The sequence below is a fragment of the Rhinatrema bivittatum genome, chromosome 11 (assembly GCF_901001135.1).
Source record: "Rhinatrema bivittatum chromosome 11, aRhiBiv1.1, whole genome shotgun sequence".
NCBI lineage: Eukaryota > Metazoa > Chordata > Amphibia > Gymnophiona > Rhinatrematidae > Rhinatrema > Rhinatrema bivittatum.
In genome coordinates, this window is record NC_042625.1 from 7,553,290 (window position 1) to 7,579,409 (window position 26,120).

The 26,120-nt window shown below is 46.6% G+C and overlaps 1 protein-coding gene across 15 annotated transcripts in view; it reads left to right on the forward strand.

Annotated features, from left to right (window-relative positions):
* Positions 1-26,120, forward strand: part of MORC2 (MORC family CW-type zinc finger 2) — a 418,351-nt gene that overhangs the window by 200,601 nt on the left and 191,630 nt on the right. For all 15 annotated transcript variants that reach the window (XR_003859131.1, XM_029619027.1, XM_029619026.1 and 12 more), the window contains 3 exons: positions 2,001-2,126; positions 3,805-3,884; positions 4,115-4,197. Coding sequence is in view for 14 of the 15 variants with exons in the window: in XM_029619027.1 (XP_029474887.1) it covers positions 2,001-2,126; positions 3,805-3,884; positions 4,115-4,197 (289 nt within the window). In the remaining variant the exon portion in view is untranslated. The remainder of the gene's footprint in view (positions 1-2,000; positions 2,127-3,804; positions 3,885-4,114; positions 4,198-26,120) is intronic.

Consider the following 26,120-nt stretch of genomic DNA (forward strand, 5'->3'; position numbering starts at 1 on the left):
GAGGGATGTCAGTCAGTTGTTCTCCTTCTCCACCTGCTGATTGGAGTGCACAGCCCACTGGTGTGGACTTGCTTGCCCTCCTTCAAGGAAAGTAAATCATCAGAAGATATGGCAGCTGAGATTCAATGCCAAGAAGTGCAGAGTCATGCATATGGGGAGTGGAAATCCAAATGAACTGTATTCGATGGGGGGAGAAAGGCTGATGTGCACAGAGCAGGAGAGAAACATTGGGGTGATGGTGTCTAATGATCTGAAGTCGGCGAAACAATGTGACAAGGTGATAGCTAAAGCTAGAAGAATGCTGGGCTGCATAGAAAGAGGAATATCGAGAAAGAAAAGGGAAGTGATTATCCCCTTGTACAGGTCCTTGGTGAGGCCTCACCTGGAGTACTGTGTTCAGTTCTGGAGACCGTATCTCCAAAGAGAGAGAGACAAGATGGAGGCAGTCCAGAGAAGGGCGACCAAAAAGGTGGAGGGTCTTCATCGAATGACTTATGAGGAGAGATTGAAGAATCTAAATATGTACACCCTGGAGGAAAAGAGGAACAGAGGTGATATGATACAGACTTTCAGATATTTGAAAGGTTTTAATGATCCAAAGACGACGATAAACCTTTTCTGTCGGAAAAAAATCAGCAGAACCAGGGGTCACAATTTGAAGCTCCAGGGAGGAAGACTCAGAACCAATGTCAGGAAGTATTTCTTCACGGAGAGGGTGGTGGATGCCTGGAATGCCCTTCCGGAGGAAGTGGTGAAGACCAGAAATGTGAAGGACTTCAAAGGGGCATGGGATAAACACTGTGGATCCATAAAGCCTAGAGGATGTGAATGAAGACTGGGTGGCTCGCGGGAATGATGACTACTACCTGGAGATAATACCCTTATTCAATAAGCATACACACAGTTAATGCGACTCCAACATTGCTCTAAGCTTCAATGTTAAGAGGAAATGTAGAAAAAAGGATTTGCATTCACAAAAAAGCGGGGAGTAGCTTGCTTGTTACGGCTGTTACTACCCCAAACCAAATAAGCCTGATACTTCACTTTCAATGCATATCCAGCATAGCTCTCTGCTTCAACGGCAGGGGGAATGAAGAACAACCAACAAGGACTGAATTACATAGGCTGGGTAAACAAATAAGCATGGGTGTAGCTTGCTTATTGTGGCGGTTACTACCCCTAACTAATTAAGCTTGATATTTCACTTAGATGCAACTCCATCATTGCTCTCTACATTAATGGTGGGGATGGAAGGGAAATAGAACCAAAAGGTTACTAAGGGCCAAGAGTAACAGATAAGTATGAGGGGAAAAAAAAAGTGCAAAGCTTGCTGGGTAGACTGGATGGGCCGTTGGGTCGTCTTCTGCCTTCATTTCTATGTTTCTATGTAAGAATTTCACCTTTTATGTTAGTTGTTGAACTCTCATTCCTAGTAACTTTTCCCTCTAAAACTACCCTCACACAATTACACCTCCTGTTATATGCACAGAAAGTTTTGGGGAAATTTTATATGCATACTTTGGAAAATGCAAAAGTATGCATGTAAGTACAAATCCTAACCCTGGAACACCTCTCTGCTTGGATGAACTTAAAGGGCATACATGATGCGTACCTAAGTGTACACACATATTGAGCAGGCAACTTTTTAACTGGCCATTTTCACGGGTAAAACACTGTTTTATCTGCAGAAATGCCATTAGAAATGAGCCTCCTCGTATTGATTATATTGATTATTGTATAATTTGCTCTAGTTATATTTTGATATGTTTATTGTATTTTTAATTGTTGTAAACTGCTTTGGTACAAGGAAGGCACTCCATAAGTGTAAATTAACATTACAGACTGATATGTTTTTACTAGTGTTTTGAAAGGATTCTATTGTGTATTGAAAAGGTGCTTTAAGGAGCTGTACAATGTGTATTAATTAGATAAGCAAGTTAGAAGAATTGATTTATGTGATTATGGGCTATAACCATATTAAATTCTTTTTATGCCTACAGGAAGCCAGAACGTCGCTCTTTCCGTGCCTATGCTGCTGTTATCTACATTGATCCCAGAATGAGGATCTTTCTGCATGGAGACAAAGTACAAACCAAGCGTCTTTCATGCTGCCTATACAAGCCTCGGTAAGAACTAAGAAGCAAGGTGTATGGCTAAGAATTTAAGCGATTAAGTAACTTGTGCAAAGAAACTGAGGTGGTACATCTTCCCCAAAAAAATGTGTGTGTAATAATCTCTGTCAAAATAGAACTGTTTTTCTTCCAGATGGAAGTGAGAGTAGGCCCCCTTTGTTAATTAAATTCATGGGTTAGGTGAATTTAATAAATGGATTAGTCAGAACAGTGGGATGTTGTGGCAAAACAGGGACTTTTATCTGCACAGATACCTTGTTTTGCCCTACTACTTTTATTTATCATTTCTAAAACTCTACTAGACATCTGCAATGCTGTACACAGATACACATAAGAAAGACCTCCATAGACCTTACTTACAGTCTAGTTAAGACTGGGCACTTCTGTTTCCTCTCAGAACTAGCCTGCAGATGTTGTCTTGAGGCTTGGAATGCCTGCTCAACTCAGAGTGAGGCATAGACAGCATGTTTACCAGTATCCCCTGGGAATTGTAAGATTATAACATGCTATGTCATTGGTCAGAAAACTGCTGTTTTGTTCCCTGATTGGTCCTTCAGACACAGCTCAGAGAACTAGCTCCGAATCTGCTAGAACTATCCAGTCTTGGCTGGAAGTACAGAGGAACCAGATGTGGGCCAAGACCTTATCCCAGCTCCACACATCCTAGTGAGGACAGCTTATCCTAAGATAAGCTGTCTAGCCTAGATGGCGTGAGCATATGAAATCCTTCTTATTTCACCTGTTGGCTATTTGCAAATCACATTTTTTTTTTTAGTTCAGTATTTTTTTAATACATTTTTTAGTTTGTTTTGTGTTTGTGACTGATGATCCTAGCATTTATTTTGTATTTGGTCTGTAGGTGCATTTCTAGGAACTGTGATCCCTGGGATTAGTGGGGTCTTGGTATCTCTAGAAACCAATGGGGGCTGTCCAGAAACCAGTGGAATCGTGTTAGAGGTCAGGAGATTGCCTGTAAAGGCACAGGTACCAGCTCTGTGGGTGCTTGAGCACCCCCCAGTATTGAGCAGACTCCCTACCTGTGTCCAGGGGTGAGTAATTAGTGTTGAGTTTAGCACACCTAATCATTTTGAAAAGTTGGCTCCTATGAGTGTAAGGGCACAAACACAGGCACAGGTGGGCCTGAGCAGTGCTAGGCAGGTCCTTCCAGGTATCCACAGGGTTAACCCTGAGTGGTGTTGAGGGTAGCACTAAGACACATTGCTTGACAGATGTTCTGTAAACCTGATCTGAATGTTTTCTGGAAATGTGCAGCGTGCTCTTAGACCCAAACTGGAGTTCAATTTGTGTGGACTGTCTTCGATAATCCTTGCACTGAATTCTGTTCAGTTCAGCAAGAATCGTGATTACCCTGACTATAGGCAGCATGCTATCTAATTAAGCCTTTTTTTCTTTTTAATTATATATGTGGTGGCCATCTCTTCTGTAGTTGATCCTTTTAGTGACCTCTGTTACTCCCCACTCATATTGTTTTACCATATTTCATACACAGCAAGATTTTCTGAACATTTCTGCTTACTTTTTGGATATTTGTCTTTAAAAACACAAAGCTCTGGCTGTGTGGGTTGTTTTTAACGATGTGTAGCTCTGATTACATGGATGGACCCTGAAAGTGCCTTGCTCTGGTAACAGATTCCTTTTTTTATACTCACAGAATGTACAAATACACGTCCAATCGATTCAAAACACGAGCAGAACAGGAAGTGAAGAAAGCTGAGCACATGGCAAAAATCGGTACTACAATTCTTATTGTGAAATTGTAGGGCATAAGAAAATTCTGGGAAGAGTCCGACTTTAATCTATGTAATCTTATTGGTGTAGTGCCACAAAGAGACATTAGTAATGAAAGAAGTGAGTGGGGGTAATTATGACTAAAATCAGCCAAAATGGACATGTCTATTTTCAATGCTTATGTGCTAGAGATTGGTGCAGAAATATTCTTTTTATCTTTTTTTTTTCCTTAGCTGAAGAGAAAGCAAGAGAGGCAGAGAGTAAAGCTCGAGCTCTGGAACTGAGATTGGGGGGTGATTTGACACGTGAAGCCAGGGTAAATACCTCTATCTTTATGCATTTATTTTGTGAGAGATGTATGACAATTTGAGGGGTTAGTCCAAGAGGCGACTGTGTCAGAACAACTTAATGTGGGCTCTAAAAATTGTGGGAGGGGTGTGAATGTAGCACAGCTGAGTTTACATTGTCATAGATGAGAGTGAGGGACTTCAGAAGAAGTAGGTTTCAAACCTATTAAAACTGATTAATAAGAGTTCCTGTTCATACCCCAGATCAGTGCAGACAAGTGGGTTTATGCACCCCTACCAGCAGATGGAGGCAGAGAAGAAAACTTTTGAGGCCCTGCTACTTAACCAAGAGTGCCCCCTGCAGTCCCTCCGTATTTCTCTGCCTCCAGCAGAAGGTAGAGGTGCAAACCTGCAGTCTGTTAGATATTTAAAAAACAAAACAAAACACCTTAGATTAGTGTAGGAGCTTCAAGACAGAAGACCGGAGCTCTCAGAGGTGTTAGGCACCTTTGTGGGCCATCCCTCTGCTTGAGCAGGGTGAGTGGGGGGTTGGATATCTTCGGCTAGGCTCGACCCTTGATTCTAGAGGGAGTGAAAGCCAGGGGTCTCTGGTTCCCTCGCTCCCCCTGAGGGCCTTCCTCCTTGACTGGCCTGCTGCAGCTTCCTGGAGCCCCAGAAGTAGGAGAATATCCTTTTCTGTGTCCTTTGGGGGCTGGGGAGCCTGGGAGACAGTCAGGGCCTTTGGGTTCTTTGTTTCTTTCCCTCCTGGTGGCTGTGCAGATTTAGTATCGGGAGGAGAGGCTCCTGCTGTCAGTTCAGCATCAGAGCCTGGACAGCAAAACATCTGCGGCGGTTGTTTTTTCTCTTGCTCTCCTGTTTATTTTTAGCTCTCAGCCGTTCTGCCGACGCCATTCCGTCTCCAGCTTCGCACGGGAAATCCTGTTGGGCCTGCGGGGAGAGGCGCTTTCACCTCAATGTGGCCCTTCTTTGCCTGGCCTGTGTGAGTGGAGGTGTGGGAACCTCCTCACAGGCAATTAGGAGCAGGCCTTGCACTTGTGCTGGAGGAGGCCCTGGGGGGGGTGCCAAAGAGTCGACAGTCATTTCAGCTCCACGTGGCAGGAGCCCTATCTTGAATTGGGAAGGCAGGGACTCCCCTCTCCCACTTTCTCCTGCGCTGCAGGCATCGGGGGGGGGGGGGGGGGGGGGGGGGCGAGGAGGGGCCTATAGGCGAGGAAAGCAGTTCAGCGCCCGTGTTGCTGGTGGACCGTGCCAGGTTTTCCACGGATTTTGTTATGCTTATGCTTGAGGCCTATCTCGCCAGACATGAGCTGGCAGCTAAACGGCCAGCCTCCTGGCTGGCCCGAGATGGGTTTAAGAAGCCTTGGGCTACGGCACCTCTATGGAAAGGAGACATCTTGCGCCTTTTGGAGCTGGACCAAGCCTGGGGGGATGGTCTCTGACAATTCAGAGGGCACGGATCCGACAACTCCTGACCTGCAGGATCCAACGAGCTTTGATCCGCAGGATCCTTCCATGGACCAGGTTGCTGGTCAAAGTGCACGCTCGGGGGCTGGAGTGCTGGGGGACCAGAATGCGGACGAGGTTCCTCTAGCGGAAGGAGATGACCCTAGGGTGGTCAGGTTATTTCACAAGGATGAATTGCAGCTCCTCATCCCTCAGGTTCTGAAAGAGCTCGGGGTCAAAGGGGCCCCAGAAAACTCTAAGGAGGGGGGGAATCCTCTGGAGGGGCTGCGGGGACCGCCGAGGACTTCCCCTTGCCGAAGCAGATGCAGAAATTGATTGACCGGGAGTGGGACTTTCCCGGAGGCTGGCTTGCGCATGGCCAGGGCTATGGCCAGATTGTACCCCTTGCCCAAGAATATCTTGGAGCAGTGGAAATTGCTGAAGGTGGATGTGGCGACCTTTGACGGTCACCAAGAAGATGACCATTCTGGTGGCAGGCTCAGCGGTTTTGAAGGATTTTCAGGATCGAAAGCTGAAAATCCTGTTGAGGCTTTTTGAAGTTTCTGCTCTGAGCTTTAGAGAGCCTGCTGTCTGTGCTAGCCTTATGCAGCGAGCTTGTCTGTGCTGGGTGCAAAAGGCACAGGACACGACCGGCGCTGTTCCGAAGGCGGATCAGGATGCTTGCTTGGAGGCAGGCGTGGCTTATGTGAACAGACCCAAGAAAGGTGGCTAGGCATCTTAAGAGTACAATTTCTCGTTGGTTAAAGGAGACGATCGTTTCGGCCTATATTTGTAAAGGTCGGCCGATTCCCGAAGGGTTACAAGCAATTCCACTAGGGCAAAAGCAGCCTCCTGGGCGGAGTGCCAATTGGTGTTGCCTCAGGAGATTTGTTGGGCAGCAACGAGGTCCTCTGCACACTTTCAGTAAACATTAACGTTTGGATGTCAGGGGCCCAGAGGAGAGGAGGGCGCCTTTGGGGAAAGTGTGCTGCATGCAGGTCTTTTGGGATCCCACCCAGTGTAAAGGGGCTTGGTTACACCCCACTTGTCTGGACTGATCTGGGGTATGAACAGGAAAGGAAATTTGGTTCTTACCTGCTAACTTTCATTCCTGGAGTACCACAGATCAGTTCCAGATGCCTGGCCCTTTTTTGATTATCTTTTGAAAGACCTCTCCTGATTCTGGATGCTGCGGGTGAAGTAAAGTAAATTTTGTTTTCTGCAGCAGGTAGTTGTATATAGTTCTCAATTTGTTGAGATTCAAAATTTTTTATATTGGCCATAGTTCAAGGGTCAGCTTGTTTGGACATTCCAATTTGTTATCCAGGTTTGTTTAGGGGAATATTTTTTTCTGGTGTTTTGGTGTTCTTCATCTTGGCTTGGGTTCAGTCAATACTGAGGGACTGCAGATGGTGCACTCGGTTTAGTAGTAGTGCCTCGAAGTTTTGTTCTCTACCTCCATCTGCTGGTAGGGATGCATAAACCCACTTGTCTGGACTGATCTGTGGTATTCCAGGAACGAAAATTAGCAGGTAAGAACCAATTTTCCTATGCTGGAATATAAGGTGAAATTAGTTCTTTTACTTGATAATTTACTTTCCTTGAATACAGTCAGATCAGTCCATATGAACCAGTTATACACGCCAACCAGTAGATGGAGACAGATCAACAGACTTGCTGATGTCACCTCATACTGTATATACCTCTGTGCTGACATCAGTCTACCAGTATTCTCTGTCCCCCAGCAGATGATGGACTTACATTCTTTGCTGTGGACTCAGGCCTGCTTATCTGACTAGGATTAGCTCTTCGGGCTCTGTAGTGAAAGACTAGTTCTCCCTTCCTCAGCTGAGCCAGATCCTGATGGTGTGGTTAGATTGGATGGGCTCCAAAGGTGACAGCTGGCTGCTGCTTCTCTCTTTTGAATAATCTGGTTCATGGGGGCTTCCAGGTTGGTAAGGCTAGTTCTTCTCTCCCCCTCTCTTTCCCTCCCCCTTATTTTTTGCTCCCCCATCTTTTCCTTCCCCTCATGTGAGTGAGCCCTACATTGGTTTTGTTACTTTAAAAAAGGTTTGTGTTTCTGTGGTGGACAATAAAAAAAAAAAAAAGAGAGAAATGGAGAGAGGTTTCCTGGAGGCCCTGTTCAACAATAGCTGTTGCGATCCCCCCTGTTGCTGCGCTACAGGAGGTCTCTTACCTTCCTCCAGAGGCCGCTCTGAAGCCTGGGCCTCGCCTGTGTTCCATCCGGGACTTGCTCCAGGGCCTGAGAGGCCTAGCTGTGCCTGTGGCTTGCATGCCAGCGTTTGGACTTCCTGTTTGGCGACGCCCTTCTCCTAGGGGCTGGCCCGCAGCTCTCCACCTGACTTATAGGACCAGCGGTGGGCGGTCCTGGCAAGCTCCTCCCAGGGAGTTGCCTTCTACCTCCAGTATTTAAGGACTTTCTGTTCACTTGCAACTGGCCTTTGGATCAGGTCCTACAGTCGTCTGTAACCGTGCTGATCCAGGTCTTCCGTGATCTCATTTGCTTGATGGATCCCTGTCCAGTGTCTCTGCCTTGATGTCTGATCCTGTTCCTGCCAGCCGTAAGGACTTCGGATGTCAGTATCCCAGCATCGGAGTTCCTGTTCGCCTGGAGTTTCCCTGCACCCTCCTTCTCAGCGTGGTCCACGACCAGCCTTCCTGGGCTGTGTAGGGCGCGTCTGGGACAGGGTGGTCCGCGACTCAGTCCCACGGGTGGGCTGAGTAGGGCGCCCTGATGGACAGTGCCATGTTTCCGTCCAGCCTTGTCTACAGTGTCTTGCTTCAGCCCTTGCCCGATGTCTTCGTGTCTCTGCCTTGACCTTCGTCCTCGTCTGGTTCCTGAGCCTTCTGTCCTGTTGGGCCCTGGAGTGGCCAACAGGAGGGATTTGTCCCACGGGCTCTTGAGCTTCTGCCAGCCGAAGGGGCTTCGGATGTGAGTATCCCAGCATCGGAGTTCCTGCTCGCCTGGACCTTTCCTTCTTGCTTCAGCCCTTGCCCTGATGTCTTCAGTGTCTTGCTTCAGCCTGTCTTGGATGTCTGCTTCAGCCCCCGTCTGACGTCTTCTGTATAAGGACTCTGTCTGCCCTTGCCTTTGTCCGGCCTGCTGCCCATTGCCGTTCCCTGCGGCGGGTCCGAAAGGGCCGGGAACAGTCGGAGGACCGTTCATTAGTCAACTTCCCGTGTTGGCTACCATGGGCATGCAGGTCCGGCTGAGGGTCGGACTCCCTGCTTCTGTTCCTGCCTGCCTGGCTCACCATGCCTGCTCAGCTCACCTCCCACGGTGTGGCTTGGGGCTCCTCCTTGAGTCCTGCCGTGGCCCAAGGGCTCACCACCCGCTTACGACGCCCGCGCGCGCTCGTAACAATAGCAGAACGCAGCAGGCGTTTGGGAGACAGTTTTGGGATCTCTTTGGGAGCAAATGCAGACTTTTAAATTTTTTTGTAGCAGTGGGACCACATGCTTGAGGGAGCCATGGAGGAGAAGTTCATTAACTGCTATTAATCAAGTTTACTGCTATTAATTGCATTAATTCTCCAACATCTATTAATTCAAGGGAAACCTTGTTTGGTGGTATATTTTGTACGGTGGCTCTGTTCAAGGATAACCAATTTGTAGTTATCCTTCTCATTCGCCCCGTGAATTACTCTTTATTATTCATACTTTAATATTTCTTATTTTTTCTTTTTCTTTTTTCCTTTGGCTTTTGCTTATAAAATCCCTTCTCCCTAGCTGCTTATCCGACCCACTTGTTTTATTCTTGTCATGAGATACTTATCAAGGCTGTCGCCTCTGTTTGTTCTCATGGGTTCGGATCTGCCTGCCCAGGCAGTGGAGGGAAAGAGGTTAGTTGGTATTAATTGCATTAATGGCATGGGATCTTCTTGGTGTTTGGGTAATTGTCAGGTTCTTGTGGCTTGGTTTGGCCTCTGTTGGAAATGGGATGCTGGGCTTGATGGACCCTTGGTCTGACCCAGCTTGGCAATTTCTTATGTTCTTATGGGAGCAGCAAGATGTTGCCAGCAAGTCAGCGCAGAAGGAAAACCAGTCTGTCACTTTCAATTGATGCAGATTGGTAGCAGTTGCATGATGATCTGGGAGTGGCCTGCAGAGAGATACCTGCCCATGGGTGTGTCAACAGGCAGGATTCAGTTAATGTTTCTCTCTCCTCGTGGGAGGAGCCATGTTTAGAGCAAAAGGGCCCTGATCAAGAACATGGGTCTCCTTCCTTGAGTCTGGAGCACCAGTGTGAGCATGAGGATTTGCCTACTCAGACTGATGAGCAAATGGCTGTTCCACTTGGGCTTGGATATATCTTACATGTCATGGGTGGAGTTTAAGGGTCTGCAAGTTTTTTGTATGGAGCAAGGTGTGCAGCACAGCCTGGATCAGCTCCTTCTGCTCCTTCCACTCCGGTGCTTCCTACACAACAGCATCCAATATTAAAGAAGTTGGAGGAGTACTTTAGATCCAAGAGAGAGAGAGAGAAAAAGCAGAACCCATTAATATAAATGAAATACTGTCAGATAATTCACACAATTCATATATTTCAAACTATTATGACTTGGGGGCTCTGTCAATAGACCCCTTTCTGATTTCTTCTCTGAGCCTTTACAAAGGCCTACCCCACCAGAAAAGTAGCATTCCCAGCTTTTTTGCAGAAGATATCAGATGCCATATCCTTTAAACTCAAAAAAATAAAAATACCACAATTCATTCAACCACCAAAACCTGTTAAAGCAGTACCAATGCATGCAGTTTTATTAGAGGCCCAGGCTTGGACCTCTGTACCTATGGAAAACACTGTACTTGATCCCACAGGTTTAAAAAAATAGATACTAGAGTACAGTGATGTCCAGGACCTACAAAGCTCGCACATGAATCTCTGATTGTGGAATCCATAATGAAAAAGGCAAAGAGACAAAAACATACTCAAATTCCAAGAATGCTAAATAGTGACACTGCAAGCAAGAAAAAAGCACATCAGTTACAGATGGTCCAATTCCAGTATAATAATTTGCAAAAACGTAAAAGATCTCTCAAAAGTTACCAGAAGAGTTACTCTTCAGTGGCAGAATCAGAGAATTGTGCAAAACATATGACCCACTTCATTTTTTACTCCTTTGTTCCCTGTATGTTCCCGGATCAGTCCAGACTCCTGGTTTATTCATCCGTGACAGCAGATGGAGACAGAGCAAGTAAAACTGACAAAACTTCAAATACCTTTGAACCTTTCTCCCAGGGGTTGGGGTTCTAATCAGGGATCCCTACCCTGTTTGGGTGAGGCGGACGGGCTGGTGGTTGGGGACCCTTTCTCTGTACGTACCCGGATCATTCCAGACTGCTGGGTTTTGCCCCCCCCCCCCCCCCCCCCCTCTAGCAGATAGAGACAGAAATGTTTAAAAAAAAAAACAAAGCTCCGCCTTAAATAGGAGAGTGCCACCTACAGTCTGCCAGTATTTCTCCATCTCTAGCAGATGGTGGAGGTGCAAAACCTACAGTCTGGTCAGAGTCTTTATTTTGATTTGATTAACTTTAGTTAGTTTTCTCTGTTCTTCATAATTGTTAGTGCCTGTTGCTTTAAATTTCTTAAAAAAAAAATAAAATGTTTCTTAGTCCGCCTCCCAGAGGGTTGTTAGGCTCTGAGAGGGCCGTCCCCTGCTGCTCTGAGGCAGCTGCCGACGGGGGTTGAGGACCCTAACTATTAATTCAGGCAGCGGGGGTGCGATACTGGGGAGCCTGGCTCACTCCACCCCAAAGATTAGCACCCTGGACCACGGTAGGCTGTTTTTACTTTAAAAAAAAAAAAAAAAAGTTCCAAGGTAATTTTTTCTTACTTTCTCTTTTGATCGGGCAGTCTCTCCCTTCCTTCCTCTCATCGTGGGGGGGGGGGGATTTTTGCCATGTTTTTGGTCTTTTGGGGGGGGGGGTTTCAATTTTATTTTCAGTGTCTTTTTTTCACTTCCTCTGTCTTCCCCGATGCCGCGGATGGCTGCGTGTAGAGTGTGCAGCTCGGCCCGCCAAAATTTGTGCTCCCAGTGTTTTTGGGGGGAGAGGGTTCCTCAGGTGCAGGAACTACTAAAAAGACTACTAAAAGCAGGCCCCCGTGGGTTCCTTCACCTGCAGCAGGAGAGTCTGTTACCTCAGGATCCTTTCCCTTTGAGTGCTGGCACAGAGGCCATTTTACAGTCGTTCTGCGCTGCTGCTTCTTCTGTGCCTGCTATGGGGGAGGGGTCTTTTCCTCCTCAGTTGTCTCCTCAGCTGCGGCCCCTAGAAAATAGGGATTTACAATAGCCTGCTTCTCCATCTCCACAGGACAGTCCTGAGGGGACTTCTGACACCACCTCGGAGTCTTCCTTTATTGTTTTCTTACATAAAGCCTTTAAGGCTAGGAAGGCAGGCAAGCTGATGGCGGGGGGGAAATCAGATCCCCATAAGCCCCGGGCAGCTAAACGATTTACAGTAACTAAGGGGACGGAGCCTGTTGAGCCTAAGTGTCCTCTCCGCTCTGGAGTTCTGCAGGGGAATACAGACTCATTGGATCTGGATTCAGATCCTGAGGATCCGAATTCTCAACCCCAGATCCCGCAGGGTGTGGATGACCCGGAGCCAGATCCACCACTGGCGGACAGGGGCTCTCAGGCGGCTGAGGGCGATGATCCTAAGGTAGTTCGCCTTTTTTGTAGAGGCGAGTTGGCACCTCTTATTCCTGCTATCCTCTCTGAGCTAGGCATTGACAGCCCTCCCGAGGAATCCAAACTCGGAAAGATGGACCCTGTCTTGTTGGGCCTGAGAGGTCCTGCTACTGCTTTTACCTTTCATTTTTCAGCGTCTGATTTATTGTTTAAGGAATGGGATACCCCGGAGCTCGGTTTAAAAGTTAGTAAAGCCATGGATAAGCTCTATCCTCTGCCGGAGGACACCTTCGAGCTACTGTGAGTACCAAATGTGGACTCTGCAGTGTCAGCTGTCACAAAGAAAACCACGATTCCTGTCACAGGAACAACGGCGCTCAAGGATCTCCAGAATAGGAAGTTAGAGGTGCAGCTCAAATGGATTTTCGAGGTCTCAGCCATGGGTGTCCGTGCGGCTATTTGTAGTAATTTTGTTATGCGAGCTGGGCTTCGCTGGCTGCAGCAATTACAGACCAATATAGAGACCAATATACAGACCAAAATAGAGCTCTCTCCATAGCGGGGCCTAAACTCTGGAACGCCCTACCATGCTACCTCACCACTATCATCGAAAATAAATCATTCAAAAAAGAACTGAAAACCTGGATCTTCAGCCAGACTTTCAATGATGATTTAAGCAATCCACAATTGTGATGCCTCATGCTTCCCATCCTTCTCCCCTCTTCTCTTCTCCGCTTACCTACCCCTTCCTCCTTCCATTACCTACCCCATCCCCCCCTCATTTCCTACTTTTCCCATTCAGACTTTCTTGTATTCAGAGCACGAGTTTGTACATACCTTCCTCGTTTTTCGTTTCTATTTTCTTTTTCGTTATTTGAATTAAATTATTTTTTAGTTATTCCTGTTACTTCCTTCTCCATATGCTAGTTGCATATACTTTTGTTTCTCAAATTGTTCTATGTATCATTGTTTCGTTCCAATGTAAACCGGGGTGAAGGCATGTGCTAAACCTCGGTATATAAAAGCTTCAAATAAATTTCTCAGCTGAGGAAGCTGCCTAGGCGAACCGTTCGGAATCCTTGGTGGCTTACTGTGCTGATGCCTTTCATGACCTCCTCTGGACGTCTGCCAGGTCCATGGTGTTGGCGGTCGTGGCTCATCTGCTTTTGTGGTTGCGCAACTGGTCGGTGGATGTGTCTTCTAAGACCCAACTGGGGTCCTTTTCCTTTTAAGGGTAAGTTACTTTTTGGTAAAATCTTGGATGACATGATTCAGTCGCTGGGTGAGAATAAGGTGCATCGCCTGCCGGAAGACAGACCTCGCTCGCGCGGTTCCTTCTCTTCTCGAGCCAGATTTAGAGGTAATCGGAGGTATCGCCCTTCTAAACCGCCCGCTTCGTCCTTTCGTTCGGCTCCGGCGAAGCAACAACCTTATACACAGTCCTTTCGTGGCCGAAGATTTGGCAAACCTGAGGTGGCACTCCCTCCCTCAGGAGCAAAATCCTCCCAATGAAAGACCGCTGGTCCACTCCTCAACGCTGGAGATAGGGGGCAGGCTGGCCCTATTCTTCGAGGAGTGGACCAAGGTGACCACGGGATCAGTGGGTCCTGTCCGTGATAAAACAAGGCTAAGCTTTAGATTTTGCACAGCGGCCCCGAGATCAGTTTCTCATATCTCCCTGTGGATATGCCACCAAAAGAGCAGCAGTTTGGGACATATTGCAGCGGCTTCTGCAATTAAGGGCCATAGTTCCCGTTCCTCCAGAAGAGCAAGAGACAGGTCGGTACTTAATATACTTCGTAGTACCGAAGAAGGAAGGACCATTCCGTCCCATCCTAGACCTCAAGGAGGTCAACAAGTGTCTAAAGATCCCTCGCTTCCGCATGGAAACTCTCCGGTCGGTCATTACCTCGGTTAGGCAGGGAGAATTCCTAGCTTCACTAGATCTCACGGAGGCTTACTTCCACATAAGGATTCGTCAGGATCACCAGAGGTTTCTGAGGTTCTGCATCCTGGGACAGCACTTTCAGTTTCGAGCCCTTCCCTTTGGTCTGGCGACTGCGCCATGGACGTTCACCAAAGTGTTGGTGGTGGTAGCAGCTCACCTCCGGAGGAAAGGTCTCCTGGTGCATCCCTACTTGGATGACTGGCTGATTCGTGCAAAGAAAGATGCTATTCAGAGTTCTGCAGTTTCTACGGTCGCTGGACTGGGTGATCAATCTATCCAAGAGCAAGCTCGTTCCATCTCAGTCCTTGGAGTATTTGGGAGCGCTCTTCAATACTCAGAGGGGCCACGTTTTCCTCACCAAGGATCGCATCCTCAAATTACAAGCTCAAGCGTGGAGTCTGCTGCTCCAGACTTCTCCCAGGGTTCAAGAATACCTAGAGGTTCTTGGGTCCATGGTGTCGACCTTAGAGCTGGTGCCATGGGCATTTGCTCAAACGCGGGCCTTGCAGTATGCGTTACTGTCCCGATGGAACCCAGTATCCGAACAGTATTTTCTTCCTTTGCCACTTACACAAGTGGCGAGAAACAGCCTAACATGGTGGCTGGAGACGGACAATCTATCCAGGGGAGTTCCCCTGGAGATTCCCGAATGGAGCCACATGGCTTCCAAAACTACTATTGCTCGTTGGATGAAAGAAGCTGTCAGCTCCGCTTACTTGGCCGTGTTCTCCCGGTAGGCCTTTGGGCTCACTCTACTCGGTCGCAAGCAGCGTCCTGGGCGGAGTTCCATTTCGTGTCTCCGCAAGAGGTCTGTCGGGTGGCGACGTGGAAGTCTCTACATACTTTCACGCGGCATTACAGGTTGGATGTACAGGCTACTAATTCGGATGGATTCGGAGAAGGTGTACTACGAGCGGGCCTCTCTGGATCCCACCCCGTATAGGTATAGCTCTGGAACATCCCAGCAGTCTGGACTGATCCGGGTACGTACAGGGAAAGGAAAATTAGTTTCTTACCTGATAATTTTCGTTCCTGTAGTACCATGGATCAGTCCAGAGGCCCGCCCTGTCAGAGTGGTTCAAGTGAGGGGAGAGTCCGCTCGCCTTTCCATTCCCTTTTTCTGTAGATTTTTGAAGTTTTTAACCTGCGTGGTTCTATAGGTTCCGATCTCACAGGGGTTCGGTGACCTGTTTGGTACCATTTTCCCTTTTTTCTTGTTCAGGTGTTAGTGTATATAGTTATGATGTCTTATGTGAGCTATCTTGCTTTGTCATTACAAAATACTGGCAGACTGTAGGTGGCACTCTCCTATATAAGGCGGAGCTTTGTTTTTTAAAACATCTCTGTCTCTATCTGCTAGAGGGGGGGGGCAAAACCCAGCAGTCTGGACTGATCCGTGGTACTACAGGAACGAAAATTATCAGGTAAGAAACTAATTTTCCTTTTGTATGCCTGATCCCGGAATAGCCGTAGGTCACTTCGGTGTCTTTTGTTCTTTTGGCTCTGTTAGTTGCTTGCCCCTCTCCATTCCTTAATTTGCTGAATTGAACTGGACAGCTGTCTTCAGCTTTAGGAGAGGGGACAGGCTTTGCTTCTCATTCAGGGTTCTTTTCTTTTTTTTTTTTCTCTTCCCTCCCGTGGTGCAATAGTGCGCGGGTCGGCTTGTTGCACATGTCCTGCAGCTCCAGGGAGGTTAAATCGCCGCGACCTGTGTGTAGCGTGTATCTTGGGGAGAGGGGCCTTCCGAGCTCCCACTGCCCGCAAAAAGGAGGAGAGCCGGTGCTAGTGCAGCCGTACTGATTTCAGCACATGTAGATGCTGTGGGCTGTGTGCAGCCTCCCGTTCCTTTAACTGCGGGAACGGCAGCCATTTTGGGATCCCCTGCAGGCATTACCTGTGCTTTCAGGGCCGGTTGTGGATTTCCCTCCCCCACTTTCCCCAGTCCACCTGGGTCCTGTTGGGGGACAGGAGGACTCACAGGATGCCCTGGGTCAGGGTCCCCCATCTATGGGTGGGGTGGAGTCGCACCAGCAGGCTTTTATTTCTTTAATTTATTTATTTATCGAGTTTTATATACTGTCATTCTGTTTCACCATCGTAATGGTTTACAAGTTTCGATTGGGGTAGAACATCTTAGAAAAGTAATACAAGCATTATAATACAAATAAGCTGAAAGTTATAATTGGAAATAGTCGAGGTATTATAACAACAATGAAATACAAGTTATACTTATAATTAGAAGCATGCAATTGCAATAAAATATGATAAGGGTGGAAATAACAGTTGTCTTGGCTGAGAGAGATAAAATAGTGAGGTCCAGTAAAGAGATATCATGTGAGGAGGATGCATGATTGTCATTGGGTGTTTTGATAGGCTTTGAACAACCAGCTTTTTAATTCTTTCTTGAATGTTTTCAAGTTAGGTTGTAGTCTTAATTCAGTTGGAAGTGTGTTCCACAGTTTGGGGCTGGCGAGAGAGATGACTCTTTCCCGAACTGAGATAAGTTGTGCGGTTCGAACAGATGGGATTGTCAGGAGGCTTTTGTTGGTTGAGCGGATGCTTCACTGTGGTGCATGGAGTTTGATGGCTGCGCCTAGCCAGTCAGTTTGTTCCTCATGTATTAATTTGTGTAGAATGGTCAGAATTTTGTATTCTATTCGGAATTTTATTGGGAGCCAATGTAGTGATATAAGAATTGGAGTGTTCGTATTTTTTTGTGGCTGTTAGGATTCTGGCGGCTGTGTTTTGTAAGATTTGGAGTGGACGAATATTGGAAAGCGGTTGTCCAAACAGTAAGGAGTTGCATTAGTCCAAGTTGGAGAATATGAATAATTGTAGTACTGATCTGAAGTTAGTAATTTGTGATATCCCTCCCTTATTTTGGTTGCGATGTGATTTGTGAAGGATAATTCACTGTCAGTGATGACTCCTAAGTTGCGTGCATGCGTGACTGGGGAGATTGATGCCATTTGATTCTCAAGCTTGAGAGGTGGTGGAGGTGATTGACTAATTTTTCTTTCCAGGATTATTTCTTCTGTTTTTTCAATGTTAATTATGAGTTTCATGTGTGTTAACAGTTGTTTGATTTCAGAGAAATTTGAATTGGGATTAGTATTTGGATGTCGTCAGCATAGAGGAAGTGAGTCAGGCCAAGTCCAGCTAGAAAGTGACATATCGGAAGCAGGTAAATGTGGAAGAGTGTTGCGGATAGAGCGGAGCCTTGGGGGACTCCAGTGTTTAGATTTATTTTTTTAGAGAGAGTATTATTAATTATTACCTGGTAGCTTCTGTTTGATAGAGTTTTCTCAGTTAATCGTATTTCCTTCAGGCAGTCGAGGAGGATTGTGTGGTTTACCGTGTCAAACGCTGCTGATAGATCTAGGAGGATTAGTAGGTAGCTTTGCCTTTGTCGAAACCTCTGAGGATGGTGTCGTTTAGTGAGAGGAGTAGTGTTTCAGTGCTTAGGTGTTTCCTGAAACCAAACTGCGCAGGATATAAGATGATGTTCTTTTCTAGGTGATCGGTGAGTTGTGAGTGGACAACCTTTTCAATGATCTTGGCAATGAATGGTAAGTTAGATATAGGGTGATAGTTTAGTGGGTTGTCTGGATCCAGATTCATCTTTTTTATGATGGGCTTAATTACTGCTGATTTTAAGCAATTGGGGTACTTTCCTTCTGCAAGAGATAGGTTAACAATCTCGGTTACAGTCTTGGTTATGTTGTGTTTGTGGCATCGTGTGGACCCTTAGTCGCAGCAGAGATGACTCCTCCCACGGGGAGGGGCCCCGTGGGGAACCACTGTGATAGGCTAAACTCAGATAGCAGACACTAGTAGGTGGAAAGCTTTATTGTACTGCCGTAGATAGATGGTATGAAGCAGGAAGGCAAGGCACTGAAGTCCGCAAGGTGCCAATACATTCAGACAGTCTCAGATGTAGAAGTCTCACCCAGATGTTCAAGATAGGAACCCTCAGTGTGGGCAAGGCCAAGCCTGGTGGGAGCACCGGATCGTAGAGGTACTCACAGGAGCGAAGTGCAGGCGACTTCCTGGCAATGGAGATGGTGGGACCGAAGGTCCGTGGTGCAGGATACACAGACTGGTAGGCCCTCGAGGAGCGAGAACCTGATAGTCCAGAAGATCCTGAAATAAATAGAGAGAGAGAGACTCCTGAGAAGCGGTTGTCTAGTTAGTAGAAACCCCGAAAGGTGGTTGGAAGCGAGAGACCCCAGAGGAGTGGGTGCCTAGAGCTTCGTAAGGAGCGAGATCCCCGGAGGGTAGCGAGGCGTCTAAGCGTACAGCTTCGAGCGGTCTGAGTAGCTAAACCGAAGTCCTTGCTAACTCAATGATGGTAGCGTAGTGGAGGCTTTAAATACCCAGAAGTATTGACGTCATGCAGTGGGGACACCCCCGAGTTTCCTGCCATGACGTGTATTTGAGCATAGGCAACGTGCACGCGCGCACCCTAGGAGGCCACAGGAAGGAGCATGGCAGACTGGGACGCCCATGCTGAGCTGGAGACGCCGAGGACCTTGGCACCAGAGGCAGCCATCTTGCCCAAGGAGGAGGAAAAGGGAAGAAAAGAGGTAAGGCAGAGCGGTTGCAGCCGTCTGCAACAGGTAAAGGCTTTGATCGTTGGTATAGGAATGGTGTCAAGGGAGTGATTGGCTGGATTAATTTTTTTGATGATTGTCTGAATTTCCAGTGAAGAGGCTGGGTCAAAGTTCAACCAGCTTGCTATTTGTTTTTTTTGCATCTTGATATTTTGAATATTATCATTAAGGTTGTAACTGATTAAATTAAGAAGCAGGTAAAAACATGGCTGTTTGTACAGGCTTTCAACAGCACAGTATGATTCCTTTTAGTGACTTCCCCTGCAACATATAAACATGTATAATATCTATTTTAACCCTATTTTAGTCTGATTTTGAGTGAATTTTATGTATTTTATTTTAGAATGATTAAGATATCATTTTATATGCTTTTATAAGGTGATTGTATTTTTAGTTTATTTTATTTCTATTTTATTTATTATTTTACTCTATTGAGTGATTTTAGGACATGTCGTTAAAGACTGTCCATTAAACTATGTAAACTGACATGAGATGTACACAATATGTTCGGTATATAAAAATGCCTAAATAAATAAATATTAACTTTCTCTTTAAAGAATTCCGCAAACTCATTGCATCTGTTTCTGGTAAATGATGTTTTATGCTTGTTTGGGGTTTTAGTAAGATTTTGAACAATGGCGAATAGCATTATGGGGTTATGTTGGAACTTGTTGATTTTGTTTGAGAAGTGTTCTTTCTTTGCGATCCCCTTCAGAATTCTCCATAAGAGTTTCACAATTATTCACAAGACACTTCACAACCAGCATGTTCGCTGGCTCAATGACTCCTTACTTTACCATACCTCTAATAGGCCCACCAGATCTGCCTACAAAGGATCCCTTTTCACACCCTCCCCCAAACTTACCCAACACATCTCCACTAAAGAATGGGCTCTATCCATAGCTGGACCATCTATATGGAACACTATGCCCCCTGACCTTCACCAAGAACATTGTACCCGGACTTTTAAGAGAAAACTAAAAACTTGGCTATTCAAACAGGCATTTACATAATCCCTCCTCTCCACCTCTTTTGTATGCGCCTTTTTATTTATTTTATTATTTATTTATTTAAAAACTTTTATATACCGGTATTAGTATGCATACATCATACCGGTTTACAATGTAACTTTAAAGGTAGAAATTACAATGAACAGGGAGGGCGAACAAGGAGGAGTATACAAAGAGCAGGAGGTGGAGGAATTAAAGAAATAAATAAAAACTGCAACGGACTATTTACAGGAATATACAAGGCGTAGGCAAGATACTTGCAGAAGTCGGTGTACTTAATCAGGGTAGGCTTTTCAGTTTCCACCCATTGATTTGGTACTACACAGTACTTCTATCCTGCCCGTAGTTATTCCCCTTTCTCCCCTCATCCCTCCCCGTCTCCCTCAATCTTATAACAGTCAAGTTTATTTATGCCTTAAGTTCAACTGTAAATACTTGCCTTGGTTCTCCTGACCTCCCTTTATTTTTCTCTCTTATACCTCCATTGTTCCTTTAACTCCCTGTTCCATGTAACTTGTCTTTTCTTTCCAAAGTTATTTTTACCTGTTCTATGTAAACTGATGTGATGTGCAAACGAATGTCGGTATAGAAAAGTTTTAAATGAATAAATAGTAGGATAAATGAGTTTGATAAGCAGTTAGAAGTGAAATTGATTTATTCTTACACCATGCTTTCTCATTTTTCCTGAGTTCGCGTTTGGCTGATCTAATATTTTCGTTGCACCATTCATTCTGATGTTGTGGGTTTTTCCTTGTCTTTTTGATGGTAGGATTTATATCGTTGGAAACAGATGATATAAACTTTTCCTGCGACCCCCTCGGCCTTTCACCGGAACTTATCCTGCTGTTGCACCAGGCTTTTTTGGCACAGCAGGAAAGCCTTCCCTTACAGCAGCGAGGTCAGATCCCTCACATTTTGGCCCCTGAGCCAGCCATGGGGCTGGTCGGGTTTGGGACGTCGTGGGATGCCTCAGGTTCCAGGGTGGTATGTTTGACCTGTCCCGCTCCGCAGAACGAGGTCTCTGACCTAGGGACAATGCTGTTAGGAGAGCCAGGTTTGGGCCCAGGGGCAACGGAAGCCGCCCAAGGGGATGATTTGGACCTTGTTCCTGCGTCAGAGGGGGATGACCCCAAAATTGTCCGTTCCGCAGGGAGGAACTTGCCCCGCTCATCCCCCAGGTGCTGGAGGAGCTGGGACTCCAGCCCCCACGGGATGAGTCTATCAAAGATGGGGCGGATCCGGAACTGGAGGGTATGTGAAGCCCTCCCTTCAGGTTCCCATATCATGCATCCATTAAGAAATGGTGGATCAGAAATGGGGCGCCCTGGATGCTGGTTTGCACGTCGGCAGGGCAATGGCGAAGTTTTACTCCTTGCCAGAAGAGACTTGGGAGCTCTTTGCGCTTCCCAAGGTGGACACTGCAGTCTCTGTGGTCACAAAAAAGAGGACAATTCTGAGGCAGGAGCGGCGGCGCTGAAGGATCTTCAGGACCGCAAGCTGGAGGTCCATCTCAAGCAAATATTTGAGGTTGCAGCTCTGAGTCTCCGGGTGGCCATTTGCTCGTTTTATGCAGAGAGCCTGCTTGCACTGGGTGCAGTGTCACCAGGATGGACAGCTGAGAGTTGGTTCCCAAGGTGGGCAGGTGGAACGCTTGGAGGCTTCGGCCTTGTATGATTTGGTATGGACCTCTTCCAATATTATGGGGGCTGTGGTTTCTGCACAGCATTTCTTGTGGCTCCGTAACTGGTCCGCGGATATTTCGTCTAAGTCCCAGCTGGCAAGTTTGCCTTTTAAAGGATGCCTCTTATTTGGGGAGGCCCTGGAGCACCTAGTGAAGCAGTTAGATGACAATAAAGTGCATAAATTGCCTGAAGACAGACCTAAGGGCAAACTCTCCTTCCCATCGCGTCTGTGTTTTCGGGACAATCGGAGATCTCGCCAGGCAAGGGGGGGCTTACGCGGCGCAGAGATCCTTTTCTTCTCGGGGTCATGCCTGGGGGCAGTCCTTTCGCGGAGGTTGTCGGCACTTCAGAGCCCCCATCACTTGTAGATCCTCTGGATACAAATCTGCACAATGAGGCGAGGCTGGTCCACTCTATCGTTCCTTTTATATGGGGTCATTTGACTCGCTTTTATGAGGAGCGGGCCAAAGTCACCCAAGATCAGTGGGTCTTCAGTCTAATAAGAGACGGTTACATGTTAGAATTTGCTCGTTCCATGTGTGATCTGTTTCTCGTCTCCCCCTGCATCTCATTGCAGAAGTGCCAGGAGGTGTGGAGACCCTAGACAGGTTGTAGCGCTTGGGAGCTGTGTTCCCAGTGCCTCAGGACAAGATCTGCATGGGTCGGTATTCCATTTACTTCGTCATGCCGAAGAAGGAAGGGACCTTTCACCCCATTCTGGACTTGAAGCAAGTGAATGAGGCGTTGAAGATCCCCCATTTTCGCATGGAAACTTTGCAGTCTGTGATTGCGGTCGTACATGCTTAGGAGTTCCTGGCATCTCTGGACTTGATGGAAGCATATCTGCACATTCCGATTCGGCAAGATCATCAGTGCTACCTGCGGTTTATGGTCTTAGGGCAGCATTTCCAATTCAAGCTCTCCCTTTTGGACTGGCCACATACCTTCACCAAGGTGATGGTGGTCATGGCGGTGACTTTACAGTTTCAGGGAGTCCTGGTACATCCTTATCTTGGCGATTGGCTCATACGGGCAAAGTTGGAGAGCAGTTGTTGCTCCGCCATACAGACAGTACTCCAGACTCTACAATCTTTAGGCTTGGTAGTGAATCTAGCCAAGAGTCACTTAATCCTGTTTCAAACTCTGGAGTACTTGGGAGCGTGTTTCAACACGCTTCAGGGCAGGGTGTTACTTACGGAGGAGAGAGTGAACAAGTTACAAAGTCAAGTTTGGCGCTTGTCAAAGTTGCGCACTCTCAGAGCCTGGGACTTCTTGTAGGTCCTTGGCTCAATGACTTCGACCTTGGAGCTGGTACCGTGGGCCTTTGCTCATATGAGGCCACTTAAAAAAGCTCTTCTAGCACAGTGGAGCCTGTTATCTGAGGCGTTCCATCAACCTGTGTGTCTCACTCCTCCTACCTGGGACAGCCTGTCCTGGTAGTTTCAAACTCCCAACCTGGTGCAGGGGGTCGCATTGGAGGTTCCGGACTGGGTCATACTACCGATGCCAGTCTGTCTGGTTGGTAAGCAGCCCCAGGGTGCTTGGTCGGCGAAGGAGATTTCTTGGTCTATCAATCGCTTGGAGACCAGGTTGGTACATTTAGCTTTAGTCGGTCCGTACATGTTCTGTCGGACAATGCAATGACCGTAGCTTACATCAACAGACAAGGTGGCACAAAGAGGCATGCAGTAGCACAGGAGGCTCAGGAGTTGATCTTCTGGGCGGAACAACATCTGTTTCAGATAGCTGCTTTGCAATTTGCATGGGTTGAAAATGTCCAAGCAGATTTTCTCAGTCACAGTTTTCTTGATCCAGGAGAATGGGAATTGTCATCTGCGGCAATGCGGCTCATTTGCAGGAAGTGGGGACATCCACACGTAGACCTGATGGCAACTCGACACAATGTGAAAGCTCTCCGCTTCTTCAGCATATGGAGGGAGCATGGGGCCGAGGGTGTAGATTTAGTGGTGCCTTGGCCTCGGGGAGTTCTTTTCTTTTAAAATTCTTTATTTATTCATTTTTAACATAAACAAAAAATCATATTTGCTTATATAGAAATACAGTGTGTACTTAATCCGAATAACAATATATATATTTTTTTCTCATCTCCATTTTGAAGGAAAAAACAAAAATCTTCAATCTATCTCCATCCAGGCATAATTAAACTTTACAAAATGGTAAAGAGAAAAATTGTAATCAGTTCTTGAACCATTTTTCTTAAGACCCACTCCCAGCAGATAATAAAGATTTATCAAGGGGGTAGGAATACATGTAATCTTTTAAGAAGGTAACTTTAAGAAATATTAATGCATTATTGGTGCACGTAACAGTAGCATCATTTTTACTAAATAAGTGTGTTCAATTTCCTCGCTTCTATGAACTCTTTTAACTGATCAACAGCGAAAAATACATAGCGCTCATTCCCTTTCATAAGAAAACATTTACAAGGAAATAATATCTTCACACTGTGGCCCAGACCTCTAGCTTCTTGTCTGAGGTTTAAAAAACCCCGACGTCTAGCTTGGGTAGCTGGAGCTAAGTCAGGAAAAACCTTAACTGCTGCTTCATGAAAAACCACAGGATATTTCCCAAAATATTTTTTATGACAGAACTTATATCTTTAACAGATATAAAAGATACTAGGAGTGTTCCTCTACTTATTACGTCCAGTGTCGAGTCTTCCAGAAACCCTGTCAAGTTTCCACCAAAGGAAGCGTTCAGGGTATTCCCTGGGCGTGTTGAGGCAGGAAGGAAAAAACAAGTATTTATAGACGGTAAATTCGCCTCATCAATGTCCAACTTTTCCAGAAGAAACTTCTTGAGGGTAGTGTAGGGTATTTCCCCCACTACCTTGGGAAAATTAATAAAGCGTAAGTTCAGATGTCTGGATTTGTTTTCAATAAATTCCATTCGCCGTGATAATATTTGGCTATCTTTTATTGCGGCAAATTTATATTGTGAAAACTGTTTCCCTTCCTTTTCCAAGGTAATTACTTTCTCTTTCAACCCATCCACTTGAGATTGTAAAGCAGCAGTTTTTTGAGCGCTCTGATCATTTGAAGTAACCATTTTCCCATCGAAAGAGTTTATAGCGGAGGCCATCCAGGCCATAAAATCCCAGAGGGAGTCTAAAGTTACCTGTGCAGGTCGCGCTGGAATGGCAATCAGCTCCTTCCTCATGGTGGTCTCCACAGGAACACTTTCTCCCAGATCAGCTCTGGGGTCTGTTGCTCCTTCCATTCTCTCTCTCCGATCTTCCACCGGACTTGAGGTGTACATTCCGGTTACTTCACCTTGAGGAATTTCTGAAGTAGCTTCTGGGTTTGAGTTGGCTGAGATACTAGCCGTACCTCCATTCCTCATCTCCTCCGTTAGCCCCTGCACAGGCAATGCCCTCTGTTCCGGGCTTAGAGACACCTCCCCCGCCGACGTGAACGGCCCCTCCTCGCCTTCACGTTCATTGGGCTCCTCAGTTCTCTGGTGCGATGCTGCTGGACACAAAAAGCCGGTAATCTCCGTCTGGATGGAAGTGGATGGGGTTGGTTCGGACGGGTAAGTCCGGACTTTTCCCTTCCTTTTAGCAGGCATTTTAGGAAATAGAATTTCAAAGACGACGGAGATCTCCCGCTTAGGTCTTAATGCGTGCAGCCATCTTGGTTCCGCCCCCCCTCCTGGATATGTCTTTAAATTTGGTTGATCTTGGTCGGCCTCGGGGAGTTCTTCTATACATTTTCCTTCTGTGGCCACTGGTAGGCAAGGTATTGCGATGCATAGAGAAGCATCTGGGGGAGGTGGTACTGGTGGCCCCGGAGTAGCTTTGCCGGCCGTAGTTCGCAGATCTGGTCAACCTAGCAGTCGAGGGCCCTTTGCGGTTCAGTCATCTTTTGTCTTCTGCGGCAGGGCCCCATATTTTTCGACTAGGCAGATCGCTTTTGTCTAGTGGCTTGGCTTTTGAGAGGAAGCGTTTGAGGAGCAGGGGGGTATTCGGAAGCAGTTATTACTATCCTTCTCCAAGCGAGACGAAAGTCTACCTCCTTATCCTATGTGCGAGTCTGGAAGATTTTTGAGTCCTGGTGTGTGTCTAAAGGAATTCAAGCTTTACGTTCTTCACGGCCTCACATCTTGTTGTTCCTCCAGGATGGGTTAGTCAGTGGCCTCTTTCAGCTCGCTAAGAGTGCAAGTGGCAACCTTGGCTTCCTTAGGAAGGAAGGTGGATGGGTACCGGCTATCTTCTCACCCTGATGTGGTCAAAGTTTTTCGAGGAGTCAAAAATTTGTCGTCCTGTGCGCAGGATTTGTCCTTCTTGGAATCTCAGTTTCGTTCTTAGGACTTTGTGTGATGTTCCTTTTGAATCTATTCGCAGAGCGACCCTCAAGGATTTGACTTTGAAGGCTGTTTTCCTGGTAGCTATCTGCTCTGCAAGGAGAATTTCTGAGTTGCAAGCTTTTTCGTGTCTCAATCCATTTCTTCAGGTTTTGGAAGCAGGTGTTTCGTTGCAGACTGTGCCATCTTTTCTTCCGAAGATGGTTTCCGCTTTTCATCTCAGACAGTGGAGCTGCTGGCCTTGCTGGACTTGAGAGTT